The sequence below is a fragment of the Zeus faber genome (assembly GCF_960531495.2).
Source record: "Zeus faber genome assembly, chromosome: 12".
Lineage (NCBI taxonomy): Eukaryota > Metazoa > Chordata > Actinopteri > Zeiformes > Zeidae > Zeus > Zeus faber.
This window is the reverse complement of record NC_137196.1, coordinates 24,775,626-24,791,153: the sequence shown is the minus strand read 5'-3', so window position 1 is coordinate 24,791,153 and position 15,528 is coordinate 24,775,626. Positions and strand designations below refer to the sequence as shown.

At 46.1% G+C, this 15,528-nt stretch overlaps 2 protein-coding genes across 2 annotated transcripts in view; both read right to left on the bottom strand.

Annotated features, from left to right (window-relative positions):
- Positions 1–5,491: 5,491 nt before the first annotated feature.
- On the bottom strand, positions 5,492–6,940 carry LOC307237715 (somatostatin receptor type 5; the record flags this gene model as incomplete). The annotated part of the gene is made up of 2 exons (XM_080010478.1): positions 5,492–6,149; positions 6,534–6,940. The coding sequence occupies 2 exons, from the start codon at positions 6,938–6,940 to the stop codon at positions 5,492–5,494; spliced, it is 1,065 nt and encodes a 354-aa protein (XP_079866604.1).
- Positions 6,941–14,870: 7,930 nt separating this feature from the next.
- Positions 14,871–15,528, bottom strand: part of carmil3 (capping protein regulator and myosin 1 linker 3) — a gene marked incomplete at its 5' end in the record, with an annotated part of 82,143 nt that continues 81,485 nt past the window's right edge. Inside the window, one exon of the mRNA XM_080010477.1 lies at positions 14,871–15,373. Within this exon, the coding sequence (XP_079866603.1) occupies positions 15,333–15,373 (41 nt within the window). The 3' untranslated portion in view covers positions 14,871–15,332. The remainder of the gene's footprint in view (positions 15,374–15,528) is intronic.

Below are 15,528 nucleotides of genomic sequence, written 5' to 3'. Positions count from 1 at the left end.
TCATTTAAGTAGATAAGATAGTTTTAATGTGTGTGTGTGTGTGTGTGTGTGTGTGTGTGTGTGTGTGTGTGTGTGTGTGTATGTGTGTGTGTGTGTGTGTGTATGTGTGTCGTGTTTTTATCCGTCTCCATCTCACCCTTGCTACAAAACAAACCCATTATCTAATCATCCGCCAGAGGAGGAGGAGGAGGAGGTGGTGGTGGGGGAATGAAGTGATTCTAAACAAGAAGGAATAAATCAGCGCTTTACTGTCTCCTCTCTCAATATGAATAGCCCGTCAACAACAAAATCCAATTACGTATCCAGTCAATTTGTCGAACAGAAGTCCCTGACCAGTGCGAGTAAGCGGTGCAGCCCAATATTGGGCGACGTTGAACCGATTTGCATGCAAAGGGTGCCCTCCCGCTCGACTCACGTCTAACTTCACCCGTTCATTACTCTGGTGTGTTCTTTTACTTCGATCCCTGCTCCATAAAGGCTTCTGTCGGCCGACATGACCAGTCGCCTTGAGTCAGGAAAGCCCTCATTGAGCCGCCGCTGCGGAGAAACAAGAGCACACGTCAGAGCGTGTTGCAGCAGAGCTGCTGCTGTGTCAGGTGGCCTGGTAGCAGGGCTGTAAGGCTGTCAGGCTGTAAGGCTGTCAGGCTGTAAAGCTGCGAGGCTGTGAGGCTGCTCCAGGAGGAAATCCACTGGATGTGGTGGAAAACTGTGCTATGGAGAGCTCTAGAAAATATGGTGTTTTTATCCATTTATGTACGTATATACAGTATATGCTGTTTATCTATGTTTTCTACATACTGTATCGATGTACTGTCTCTATGTACAGTATGCAACTATCCATTTATCAATATGTATCCATGTATCTACAGTATGTATACCTCCATTTATGTATCGATCTACAAATCTATGTGTCTCAGTGTATCTAAATATCCATCTATATCCATCTATATATATATATATGTGTGTGTGTGTATATATGTATCCAAGTCTTTCAGGTGCAAATAGACTGATATAAGTGAGGATGGATAAAGCAAGATGCCAAACTGGATGATTTAAGAAGGGGAAAAAGCAGGAAAATTCAAATTGAAATGTCAGCCATGTTAACCGGCAGCGACGTCCTGCAATTGGTGTCAAAAGAGCAAAAGAGGCATTTAGCCTCTTGTCGAGTCGCTTGCACATTGCATTATGTGGAAACGGGCGAGCCTGGTGAAATCCAATAGCTGTTTGTTCTGCTGTAAAGTGAAACGTCCTCGTATGTCATTCCGGACGCTGCTCAGCGCCAGGAGCCGGAGTTGCTTAGTGACTCTGGCATCATGATGAGAAATGGAAGCCTGGTCCGGTGTTTTTTATGGCACCGCGCGGGCTGTTCACGGAGTGCCATCATTCATCCCAAAGCCTCGCCTAGTTTGTCACTGGTTCCTGGTGAGAGGGAAACCCTGTTGCCTTCTCCGAAGAGGGATGTGAGACATGACACCCGACACGACGTGACGCTCTGTGAGGGACGCGGTGTCATATCGTGGCCTTTTTGACAACCCATGTTACGTGGCCGCCGCTGATCATGTGCTTCCCCCATTACAAAGATTTATGTTGGAAAGGTCATTTTTGGGGGGTTTCCAATTATTTCCATATTATTTGAAATTTATTATTGTACTATTCTATTGTATTATTCTACTATTTATTAGGGAGTCCAGGCCACAGACACACGTTTTTTTTCCCCACGCACTGACATGGGACGTTTCAGGCGTCTTGTCGTTTGAGTTTGATCAATATCGATCTACATTTGGAGCAGAAATGAGGAGAAATGACTCGCTTTGTGACATCATCATCCCAAGGCGTATAAGTCCAAGTTTCGTCTCTCGGAACTCACTCCCATCCAGCGACTTGCGGCAACCACTAGGGCTGCGTAGCGTTCACGGACAACCCACGCAGACAGACAATCCCAGCAGGGCCCGTGACTAACGGCATCCCAAAGGAGTTTTGTATGTATCAGCCCGCCGGACCAAAAAAAAACTTTTAACGCCAAATATCCATTTATTATCCAGTACCAGCTGTGCTCAGCTTGTCTACTGCAAGTTCAAGTTCACACACGCACGCACACACACACACACACACACACACACTAAATGGGAATCCACAAGGGAGTGTAATAAGTCCATTATATTTTTCAATAATGATCAATGATGATTTTTCTCAAGTCAAACCAGAAGTCTCTTTTTGCAGATGAAGGGGCATTGTGGAAAAAGGGGAAGGACTATTTTGCATATTGAAGATAAGCTGCAAGAAGCAATCAAAAAAGCCTGAACAGTGGGCTTACGATTGGAGATTACAATTCTCGGTTGAGGAAACAAATACGGCGTTTTTCACTGGGAAAAAGAGCCCTCCCTGAAATTAATCTGCAGATGGATGGAAGAACATTGGAGAGGGTGAACGTTTTCAGATGCTTAGGAATTATTTTTGATTCAAAGCTTACACGGGTTGGTCATATTAATCAAATTAATGGGGGATGTGGGAAGTTTCTAAATGTCATGAGGTGTCTAAGTGGGGTGGAATGGCGGGGGCAGGAGAGATGCCCCTGGATATGAGAAGGAAACACCTACTGTAAAGACCAACTACTGCTATTACCTCAAAGGGCACAAAACGCGACAACACGAAAGCAGAACTACAGGGGGGTGCTGGGAACAAGGCGGAGGACGAAGATCAAGCTTGGGGTGGGAGCCGGCAAAGTAGAGTATATGCAAAGGGCATGGGTGTTAATAATATCAAGAAGAGCCCGACAGTAGTAACTCCTGAGATTGAGCCGTGGACACACACAACGCGGCTGACAGGCTTGTGCCTGCTGGAGCAGAAAGGGGAAAAGTGGACCTGTTAACGGCATTATCCAAGTACATACTGACGGGTCAAAAGCTCCAGACCATCAGACCACCGGGGCTGGCTTTTTCAGTTCCAGATAAAAAATAAAATTGTTGGAATAAAGCAAACTCCAAATGATGTGCGAGTCTACTCGGTTGGAGGAGAATAAACCATGAAACACTGATCTGCTCTCGTTCCGTTTCAATCCTCTGGAGCCCGAGATCCTTCAATTCCGGCCGCCAAGATATTATTTTCAAACTATTTACACGTACATTCCAGACTCATTCGGATAATGTCAATATGGTTAAAGCGGGTCACGGCACATGTAGGTCCGAGCAGAAATGGGGAGGTGGACGGGCTAGCGAGACAAAGCTTTACATGGAGTCGCCACAGATATGCAAGTCGCATTAAGCAAATCAGAGGTCAGGGAAATCATTTCGAGTAAGGCAATAGAAGAGGGGCAAGGGAAGGGGAATGCTGAGTCGATTTCGTAGCAGCCTAAACAAGAAAGTCGAATCAATTAGAAATGCAGGTAGGTCAGGGAGAGTGGGGCTCATCAGCGACAGGACAAGGCTCGGTCATTCTAACATAAACAGCTTAGGAAGGCTGGAGTCCGGGAGATCAGCATTCGAGCTTTAATGAACCTGCCGGTGCGTCCGGAGCAGCAGACCTCTCTGTGAGTTCACCGGACTGACGGAGGTTAATAGGACGGATTTAATCGCCGGTCCACACTCAGGAGCAGAAGGTCACGCACCAAACGCCGACCCCGGACGACGTGATCCCGGACTCCGATTTCCCGCGCGCCGACAGGTCTTCGGAGACGGGCGAGCGAAAGCCCCGGGTGGGAGGAAAATCACAGCTCAGGAGCGCGTGGCGTGAACCGCTCGCGACGCCGGCGAGATATCAAGCAGGTTTGATATCTGGTCGGAAGTCGCTGGAGTCGGTTTTCCTGCTCCGTAACTTCATCACCAACTTACTATGCCACTGACAACAAACAAGTAAAGAAACAACATTTCGATATTTTTAAGCAGTTCACATTCAATTCGGGACGGTTAGAATTGTTTTTTTTCGGGACGGCGGTGAAATTGTTCGTCTGGAGCCATGCCGAGCAGACGCTGCGTTTAGGGGAAACTCGGAAAACCTTAACTCGTGCTGTGTTTCACAAAACCCCGAAAGCTAACCCGGTCACAGAAGGTGTTTTCGCACCGCAGAAAGCTCCGAGAACCTCTGGTGGAACTGTCCCTTGCTTTTGTGGCCGCGCTGCATGGTCCACGAACGATCGTAATTGTTAAAAAACCGTCCTCGAGTGACATTTAAACGAAACTACACAAGCGGAACATCCAGTGCCCTAAGTGCAATACGATGTGTTTTATGGAACCTCGGAAACCTGTAATACGTAACATGTTTATGATATGTATTATTGTATTTATTATATTATAAATGCATTTATGATATCTTATTTTAATATATTGCTATAATATGGTAAAAGGTTTATGTTTCTATGACATGGCCTGTGAAACTAAACTCTACACTGACATTGCATTAATTCCCGTTCCACCGCGTGCGCGATGGCCTGATGGGGGCGTGGGGCTGCCTGGCATGGCGGGCCGCTCTGCTCCCGGGGCTGGTCGCTGTGGGTTGGGTGCCTCAGGGTACAGGTGGGCGCGCTGGGGCACGGTCGGGTCCAGTGGGGGCGGATTCGCGTTGCCGCTGCACCCCTGCGTTGATATGGTTGTGCTTCGCCTATCTCTCCCAGTGCCAAAACTCATACTCATTTCATACACCACACAATAGGCCTAGGGTTTGTGGGCCAGGTGGGGCGCGAGCTATGTGGGTAGGGATGTGGCGGGTGGCTGTGATCTTACCCATCACATGCTTCTTGTCCATTCTGCAATTTTAATACAAGTCATATTAGTGGTTTTAAACACCGCCCGCCCAGCTGGCTCGCCTGCTCGGTGCTCTGAGTCATTGGGATCGGGGCCTTTTCTGCTGCATGGAGGCGCTACGGTATAATACCGACCTTATATACCAGAACCAATTGGGACTAGTCCCGTACACTCATCGGTGGACACTTCACACATATCACACACACACCACCAGCACCCTCCTGGTTATATCCTTCTCCTTTACTGCCAAAACTATGACAGGAAGAGGCCACGTGCCCAATTGTTGTTCCAGTTTTCCTGGATTTAATTCTGTTTTAAACTCTGTTTTTTTGATACATGTCATCTGATGTTCATGTTTTTCCATGTACATGTTTGTTGTTTCTATGTTTATTTGTTTCACCTGTGGTGATTCCCCCCCTCTTGGAGTAGTGATTAGTTGTTTATAGACCAAAACATGGTAAGATCCTTCTCCAAAGAGGAGTATTGGTGGTGGTGGTGTGTAATAAAAAGCTGTGCTCTTGTCATCCTACAGGCTACAGTTATTGCAGCAGTTCTTGATGATTAAATAATGAATAAATAGTGTCATTGCAGGTTGAGAAGTTGAACTCCACTTGCAGACTAACTCTGTCCCAGATGCCATGGAACAAATACTCTGTGTTGTATGCCCAGAACGCTGACAGCACAGGTAGAAAAAAATAAGTAATTAAAATTAAAATTCCCATTCCACCTCTGAATGTTCCCAAAATGCAGTGGTCTCACTGAGACTCTGCGTTTTGGGGTTGTGGTGGTGGCGGCGGGGGGTGCAGTGGGGGCACGGGAGCGATGCGCCACCGTCGTACAGGTTTCCTCCCTAGACACCGCCGGGCGGACGAGGGCAGCATCGCTCGGAGCTCCCGCACCGCCGGCCGCGACAGCAGGAAGTAGAGCGGCGGGTTCCAGCAGGGCGCCAGGCACACCAACAAAATGGCCGACAGGGCCGCCACTTCCCACAGCAGGGACACCTTGGTCTCGGCGTCGCCGTCGGCCGGCGTCGGAGCGGGGGCCGGGTAGACGGGAGAGGCTGCAGAGCTGACGTAGGGCGAGACGACGTTGACGAACTCCAGCGCGTAGTACGGCAGCCAGCTCACTGCGAACACCAGCGTGGAGCCGATCAGAAGAGCGGCGGCTTTTCGGTTGCGTCGGTCGGCAGCCGGGGTTCCCCGGGAGCAGTGGAGGTGGGAGATGATGAAGCCGCAGTGGATGGTGATGCAGAGCAGGGGGGCCACGTAGTAAAACAGGAAGGCTGGAACCAGGAAGCCCAGCCACTCACCCCGATCCACAGACCACGTGCAGCCAGTGTCAAACTGGATGTACGTGACCTTAGGCAACGCCATTGCTACCGAGACCAGCCAGATTACCACAACAGTGATGGCCCTGAGAGGAGGGTAGAGAGAGACAGAGAGAGAGACCACAGGATTATTTGCCATCAAGAATGGTCACTTCTGTGCCAGCAGAACAAGGTCACTTATATAAGCCACGTGCCTCCGTACACCTGGGTCCTGCGGTGAAGGACTCTGACGCTGGTTCTGATGGGGTCAGCGAACAATTGTAGGGGTGCTTTTCAAACCGATGGAGGTTCAGTGGTAACATGAGCAGTGCTACATTGGGACCTATGAGAGCTGGTTTCCCAGCCCGATGTTTGAATTTCATCATTTCCGCCTTCCGAGGGAAAGCAATTTCGTGGTCGACTAAAAGGGATTTTCCAGCAATGCAAGGTGCCATCGCAGGGGTTTCGACGTACGTCGGTGTAACACTCACACGTGCGTGGTGCTGGTGGGCGTCCTGGCCGGCTGCACCACGATGCGGTACCTCAGCACGGCAAGCGCCGCCAGGCTGAAGACGTCCGCCCCGGCCGTCAGGGAGGTCATGAAGCCCAGGAGGACGCAGGTCCTGCCGCCCAGCCTCCAGCCCTGGGAGGCGGCGCTGAGCAGCACGCAGGGCAGCGTGAGCAGCGCGCCCAGGTCTGCCAGGCTCAGGTTGAGGAGCAGCACCGAGCTGGGTCGGCAGCGGCGCCGCGGGTTCCCCACCAGGACCAGCCACAGCAGGAGGTGACCCCCGAGCCCGGCCAGCAGTGACAGCCCACTGACCAGGGGCAGCACCAGCGTGAAGGAGATGGTGGTGTTGGTGAGGACGGTGTTGAAGAGGAGGTTGACGATGGCGGGCATGGTGGCGGTGGCGGTGGGGGGCTCCTAGGGTTTTGGGCTTGTAGGTTTTCGGGACTGGAGGTCTGGTCACGGCGTGAGAGTTGGAGGAGGAAGCAATGGACATGCAGGGCGGATAAAAGGGCTGGAGATTCTGCAAGAAAAACATGAGAGAAATTTCATCGGAATGTGAATGTGTTTATTCGGCCGAGTATATTCTCATATAAACAAGGGATTAGGTGTGGTGAATATTAGTGCTTGCTGTACATATAATTGGCATAAAAACGACGTCAAGAGTCGAAATAAAATAAAAATGGCCAAATTTATAAATAAAACAGGGAAATAACAAACAAAAATAGCCAAAACACATAAAAAACTATTTGAACAAAAAGCAATTGTATGCACACAACAAGTTCAGTTAAAAGGAAATATCAGGGGCTAAGTGGCAGAGTGGTGTCTCGTATGGCTATCAAACACCAATATAAATGGATATACCGTACGGGATGAATAACTATGGATGCAATAATAAAGGCATGGCTAACAACTTATAAATTATTACTGTGGTTACTAAATTATTACAGTGTCTACATATAAGTTACTAGGACGGTGAAACAAGGAACTAATTTCCCCCGTGGGATTAATGAAGTAAATAAAACCTAAATAATGTATATAAAATAAAGAAAGTAATTAATATGATATTACAGCATTATTATGAATTATGAATATCATTATTACGAATGAAAACGTGTAGATGGGGACAGATGGACAAAAATAAGAGATGGAAGAATGCCTGACGGGCAAGATGGAGGGAGAGAAAAACAGTAATATAATAGAAAGAAAGATGATGAGAAGAAACAGAGGGGATGGGAAAATGAGAAGGGGGAAATGTAGGGAGAGACAGAGGGTGAGCAATGTGAAAATAACTAAGAGGAAGCTAAGACTGAATGACAAGCATATGGGAAAATAAATGGAGTGACACACACACACACACACGTTATTGTAATAATAACTGCAGCTCCTTGTGTATTATTCACCTGATGTGTGGCTGCTGGATGGATCACCTGGATCCTAGAAGCCATCAGGCCTAGTCCTAGTCGACACAACTCACCTCGTCAGGAAGGAAGGACACGGGAACACATGTCACAGCGATGGAAGGAGACAGAGAAATAAGTAAAAGTACTTGTCACTACTGAGCCCTGCAGCTGAATAATCCCTCCCCCCTGCCCTTTTCCTGTCATAGCTCTTGCTGCTCTTGCTGCTCAGGTTTTATATACTTTTATTTCTGTTGATATTCTATTTATATTTTTCTATGCTTATTTTAATGTTTTTGTAAATAGGCTTCTATTTATTTATTGTTTATTGCCATTTTTTTGTTTGGTTATTATTGGGTTTATTTTTGTTCATTTTTTTAGGTGTACTGCATATTTCCATTTGTTCTATCTTCAAGTTTATTTTGTGGTTCATGTTTATTTTTATTTAATTCTTCAGAGAGTTCATGGCATATAGCCATTTCTCCCCCCCCCCCCCAATTTGAATCTTTCTTATTGTCTATTTTTGATGTGTACTGCTGTGACATTGCCATTTCCCTCCGGGGTTTGAATAAAGCAGCTGTATAATTGATTTGAAGCTTTTGTCCGATTACGAGCTACAGCCTCTCTCCGCTCCCTCCATCACCTCCAACGCGCCAACAGCAACTTCAGCCTCTGAATATTTAAGCGGAGATGAAAAGAAAAAAAAAATCATCGCTTCCAGAATTCCTACTCAAAGACAGTGGGGAGGGTGTTCCCCCCCCCCCAAAAAAAATATCCCATCGCTATATAATAACAAATGAAGTGTAATGTTATTGTGCATGGAAGCCGCGGGCCGGCGAGTGTACAACACACTTCCAAAGCGTTTCTCTCACATGGTTTGGTTTTTCTCCCCCTGCAGCAGCAGCAGCAGAGACCGGATGAGTCATGAGCACAGAGAAAAAGTGAAGTAACGCAAAGAAGAAGAAAGGAGGGAAGCAAGAAAAAAAACGGGGGACGAGCGGATGAGGAAACCGGGAAGTGATGGAGGAGAGCGAGATAATCGATTGTATTTATGGATTTATAATATTTGATAGGGGTGATGAACTTCTGGACAAACTGTTCCTTTTCAGTTATGGATTCACAGTAAAATCAATCAGCCGTGACCTCGTTTTCTATTTTAATACCAAGGGCGTGGGTTTCACCTTTTGAAATAAATATAACAGAACGAGTTGACATGATGTGCAACATGGACACGTGACACTGTATACTGTAGATAGTGATTGATTCAGGTCTGAATAGACAAGGACATAGATATAGAGAGAGAGAGCGAGAGGGAGAAAGAGAGTGCGACAGAGGGAGAGAGATAGTAGAAAGTCAGATATAGAGTGATAGATAATTAAAGAGATAGTTTATTAGAGATAATTGTAGAGGTAGAGATAGAGATAGAGAGACAAAGATAGAGACAGATAATAAGATAGAGAGTCTTCATCTTCAAAGGGATATTTTCTAATATTATATAATAATCATTGGGGTGTCCTGCACCGAGAGCACCAGGCGGGGTGTGTGTGTGTGTGTGTGTGTGTGTGTGTGTGTGTGTGTGTGTGTGTGTGTGTGTGTGTGTGTGTGTGGGGGGGGGGGGCTGTGGTCGGATGGGGCATCTGTGTTGGTGCGCATGGGGGCCACGCCGCCGGTCTGGCGGCACGGGACCGGGCTCCGGGTCCATGGTCAGTGCCTGGCATCCCCGGCCCGGGCTCTAGTGCCTGCACGAGGATGTGGGTTGTATGTGTTCCCACGGGGGCGGTGCAGGGTCACGTCGTGCTTCGTGGGGGGGTCTCCTGTGGCTGCAGAGCGTGGTGCTCGGGGCTTTCCTGGGGTTGTGGAGGGTCTATATGACTGGGGGAGTCAGGGGGGGCTTTGGGGCCTTTTCCGCTGATTGGAGGCGCTATGATATAAATTCCAACCTCATACAGCAGAACAAACTGGGACAAGTCCTGTAAACTCTCTGGTGCGTGCGCACACACACACACACACACACACACACACACACACACACACACACACACACACACACACACACACACACACACACACACACACACCTTGAACACCCTCCTGGTTACATCCCTCTCCTTTTCTCCCTCATTTACTGCCATAACTATGACAGGAAGAGGCCACGTGCCACAATTTCTGTTCCAGTTTCCGTCTACTTAATAAATTGTGTTTTGTCGATACATGTTTATATGTTAACGTTTTTCCATGTACATGATTGTTTCTATGTGTATCTGTCTCGCCTGTGGTGATTCTCCCCCTCTTGGAGTAGTAATAATGATTAGTTGTTTATAGACCCAGACATGGTAAAAAAGTTCTCAAAAGAGGGGGGTTGGTGGTGGTGGTGTGTAATAAAAAGCTGTGCTCTTGTCATCCTACAGGTCGTCCACAGGACAGAGTTATTGCAGCAGTTTTTGATGATTTAAGAATGAATAAAGAGTTGCCATGCTTGGCCTACAAATACTCTGTACGCCAAGCATGCTGACAGCACAGGTAAAAAAAAACAACAATACAGTTATGAGAATTAAACAAAAATTTAAAGACGCAATAAACCCAAAAATTAGCTGAAAAGTGCTCGTCTTACTCACATCATTCCAAGAAGTCACGTGGGGTATTTCCTTGTCAAAGAAGAAGAGAATAAAATTTCCAAGTTTTTAAGCAGTGTAAAACCATTTACGAAACGAATGTGAATATTTAAAAAAAGATATAATGTTGGTACAGTATCCAATCGATATTAACCATTTCCAAAAGAACAGCCATGAAACGATTCACGCATTCATAAATTCTGTCTCTGACTGCACCTGGACTCTTACCTGCCGACGCTGCGTTCCATCTTCAGCGCGCGCACACGCACACACACACACACACACACACACACACACACGTACTGGGAGATTTACCGGTTGTTAGGGAAACCTTAAAGAAAACAAGTATGCGCATATGAGAGAGGGAGAGCAGGAGAGGGGGGGGGGGGAGGAGGTGTGGCGTGTATGAAAGGATGTTCCTGCCACTTCACAGCGCTGAGGTCAAGGCGAGCTGCAGGGGAAGCCTTTAGAAGCTGGAGACACGACGGCATGTCTGAGACGCAACGGGGTGGAGGAATCAGTCGAGAGGGCGGAGGTGGTGGAGAGGCAGCAGGAGGTGGAAGTGGAGTTGGAGGAATCAGTCAAGAGGGAGGGCGTGAAGGAGGAGGCGGATGGACGTACACCCGTTCTCATGTTCGAGTCTAAAGTATTGATGGAAAACACCACCCACAATATATTTGAAGGAGTTTAGTCAAATACAGTACAATATCACTATATTAATACAGTATAATCATTTACATAACCTTCATACATTATGTATAGATAGTTATTGCTTAATGACAATTTAAAAGGTCTGCTGCAGCTTCTGAATGTGCTTCAAGGCAGTCCAATGGGGCGAACGTTCGAATCTAAAAACAAACAAAAAAAATGAAATCCCCATTTTAAAAACAGAAAGCTCACAACACAGTCAGACAGTCTGTGTGTTATTACAGTGGAAACCATCTAGTGCTCACGTCTGTCCGGTCAAATCGATCACTATAAGTGGTAATGGTAATAGCTAATGGTATCAATGGCTCTGTAGAGGCTGACACGGGACGCGCGCGGCTTTTTTGTGGAGTTCAATGAGGAAATGGGGGTAAATAAACACATCTCAAATAAAAACACTGTTTTTATTATTATTTATTTTTTTGACAAACTGGAAACAGGGAAACGCAGTGGAGCGGAGAACGCTCCCTCTCCGTTACGCATTTATGCCATCGATCTGCACCTGCCTGTTTCACCAATTATCAGTCTTCATTCAATTTTAAACTTAGAATAATTGTCGGACAGGTTTTAAAGTGTTTAATGTGGTGCTATGCAAGATCCTGATCCGCCTGGGGCGTACCGCCGCAACTGCAGACGGGTTACCGCGAGGCAAAGTGTCATGGGAGTAAAGGAAAAATAAATAAACAATTATATATAATTACCAGTTTTATATTTTTACCATAAGTTGTCATATGGTAAAAAATGTGTATGGAAAGGTCCAAATTGAACACTGTAAGCGGACTTCCCCATTACTATAAGTAAATAATTTAAACAGCATTTGTATAAGATTGATTCCGTCCCAAGCTTTTTGATCCATATAAGTGGTTGATCACTGTAACTGTGATCATTATAAGCGGTTTCCACTGTACCAAATAAAATAAAAAAACTTGCATTAATCATTTTTATTATTATTGCAAATTACTTCTTATGGCTAATTCCGCATGTGTTCCTACAAAAGGGAAGCTGCATTACTTCCTACTGTCATCCCGTTATAGCCAACGTTGGGCTATGGATATACTGCAGTGTGGCCGTTTCGCCCACCACGTGCCATCCAAGTGACTTTTTCAGGGACCTCTGGTACAGAGACACAGAAGACGGGGGTTGTAGACACCGGTTTATTGTAGAGAGAGGGCCAGTTGGAATAAGCCCAGGAGCAGATTGACATGTGTCATGACGGGGCTCCTCTCTCCTGGGTGAGTGTGGGGATGGGGTTTTTACCTGCTGCTCAGCAGACCAGCCAACGAGCAACAGATATGCAGCCACACTGATCCCAATTGCCTAGATCCAGGTCGGGTGTGGCTGCTCAACCCAGACCATCCCCAAACCACATGCAGCAACTTGAAAAAACTATTTTTTAATAGAAATTATTTAGCATGTTATATTACATATTTGAAAAGTACACTCATACACGTGGGACTATTATGTGAGATTCCTGTTTTCATTAACAAGATTTAACGTTATTTTATTTCCCCAGGCATGAATGTTTGCCCCATTGGACTGCATTAAAGCGCTGTGAGAAGAAGAAGCAGAGGCAGAGTGGTAAGCTTCTGCAGCAGAGTGGTACGTTTCTGCGGCAGAGTGGTACGTTTCTGGGGCAGAGTGGTACGATTCTGGGGCAGAGTGGTATGTTTCTACAGCAGTGGTACGTTTCTACAGCAGTGGTACATTTCTGCGGCAGAGTGGTACGTTTCTACAGCAGTGGTACGTTTCTGCGGCAGAGTGGTACGTTTCTACAGCAGTGGTACGTTTCTGCGGCAGAGTGGTACGTTTCTGCGGCAGAGTGGTACGTTTCTGCGGCAGAGTGGTACGTTTCTGGGGCAGAGTGGTACGTTTCTACGGCAGAGTGGTACGTTTCTGGGGCAGAGTGGTATGTTTCTGGGGCAGAGTGGTATGTTTCTGGGGCAGAGTGGTATGTCTCTGGGGCAGAGTGGTACGTTTCTGGGGCAGAGTGGTATGTTTCTACAGCAGTGGTACGTTTCTACAGCAGTGGTACATTTCTGCGGCAGAGTGGTACGTTTCTGGGGCAGAGTGGTACGTTTCTACAGCAGTGGTACGTTTCTACAGCAGTGGTACATTTCTGCGGCAGAGTGGTACGTTTCTGCGGCAGAGTGGTACATTTCTGCGGCAGAGTGGTACATTTCTACAGCAGTGGTACGTTTCTGCGGCAGAGTGGTACGTTTCTGGGGCAGAGTGGTACATTTCTGGGGCAGAGTGGTACGTTTCTGGGGCAGAGTGGTACGTTTCTGGGGCAGAGTGGTACGTTTCTGGGGCAGAGTGGTACGTTTCTGGGGCAGAGTGGTACGTTTCTGGGGCAGAGTGGTACGTTTCTACAGCAGAGTGGTACGTTTCTGGGGCAGAATGGTACGTTTCTACAGCAGTGGTACGTTTCTACAGCAGAGTGGTAAGTCTGTCAACAGTAAAGTGTTCAGCGAGGTTATATATTGAACAGCTACAAATCAAATCTAACCAGCATTTTAGAAAGACCCCAGGGTGAAAAACAGCTCACTTCCCTTTAAATTATCATTAACAAAATGAAGATTAATGGAATATTTAATTGCATTTGTTGTTTCTTCAGTCAGGGTGTCCAGGAACCTGTTGCTTGAATATTATGTCCATGCTACAGACACTAATGGTTTAATCATCCAGCATATTATCTGTAATAAGATATCATTTGAATTTAACAACAACACGCGCCACTTTATCAGTGCTCTGACACTGACTGCTGTTCTGCTGCTTTATCTGCAGTTGAGGAGCATTATGGGATGCATTACGGGAGACAGACCAGCAGACCAGTGATGGATGGATGGAAAGATGAGGGGAGCTAGACCGTTTCAACCTAGTCTGTACTGCCTCCTGCTGCGAAAACAAGGGTATTGCACCATTTAAAAAAATCTGTAAATACGTATAAGATATTTGAGTTTTTTGATGACTTGTGGGGGATATTCAAGAATGTATATTTCTAAAGGAGTATTTTTGGAGCAGATTAGGGTCACAGTCAGCACATGTCATTTATTGACAGCAGAAAATGAAGAAAATTGTTCTTTTTTTGGGGGGCGGTGGGTTAAAAAATGAATGAATAAACATATACATATAATTTTTTGGGGGCATGTGCTTAATAAAGACCTGTTCTGCACAACTAAATTGGAAGCTTTAATAAGACTAATTAATACAAGAAGTCAACGATTCTTACTGTTAATCAACATGTAAAAAATGTTATTTTCTTACCTCACTTTAGGGCAGTGTTTTCCAACCTGCGGTACCAGGCCCCACAGGGGGTCGTCAGAGATCGCAGAGGGTGTCACGAGGCCTCTGACGATTTGAAGAAAGTGCTCCTTTAATATTCAAATGCTGGTTCAAAAATCCACATTCAGGAAATTCAGGAAATAAATGACAGGGAGGAACATAGAAATCTTTCAACAGGTCTTTTGGTAAAATCAATTTTTATTTATTCTCATCCATAGAGGCATTTTTAGAAAATATACTCATTTCCAGGCCTGTAAAAGCAGATTAAAATAGTAAATGTTCCAGGAAATGACTAAAGTGATGCTAACACCAAAAGCACACGCACAACGACAGCTCAGAACAGAATTAAATTCGAACAAAACAACACAAACAAAAACACGGTGCTTCAACTGGTTACTCTTTCACATCGGTTAGTGCGTTAGATTATTTACATATTGTGTTTAAATAATTACAAACTCACGCTGAGTCACAGATTGTCAGGGAAAAAAAGAGTGCATGAGGACGACACGTTTCACCATATTCAGCGCTTGGTTTTTGCACATCATTAAAATGTACATTATTACAAAATGCATAAAACAATAAGAGCAAAAACACCAGGTCTGAACTTTGACCTCCCTGCCTGAGAAACAGCCACAAATAATGATTCAAAAATAAATACAAGCGGACATGCATGTTTGTTCAATGAGGAAAAAGGAGAAGAGAAATAAAAACAAGCAAACAGAACTTGTGGTGGACGTCCACACAGTTTTAAGAGCTTTTCCGGGCGTGCCGCTCCTCCAGGGGGCGTCATAACGGCTCTCTGCTTCCACGCTGCGGACTGTCGTGGCCTGGACGAACGAGAGCGGAACATCACAGTCCAGTATTTTAGCCTTTTGCCCTTTAAAATGGAGGCAAAACGATGTATACTAATAAACAACACACACACACACACACACACACACACACACACACATGTTCCATAGTACTTTTATTTTGGGACCTG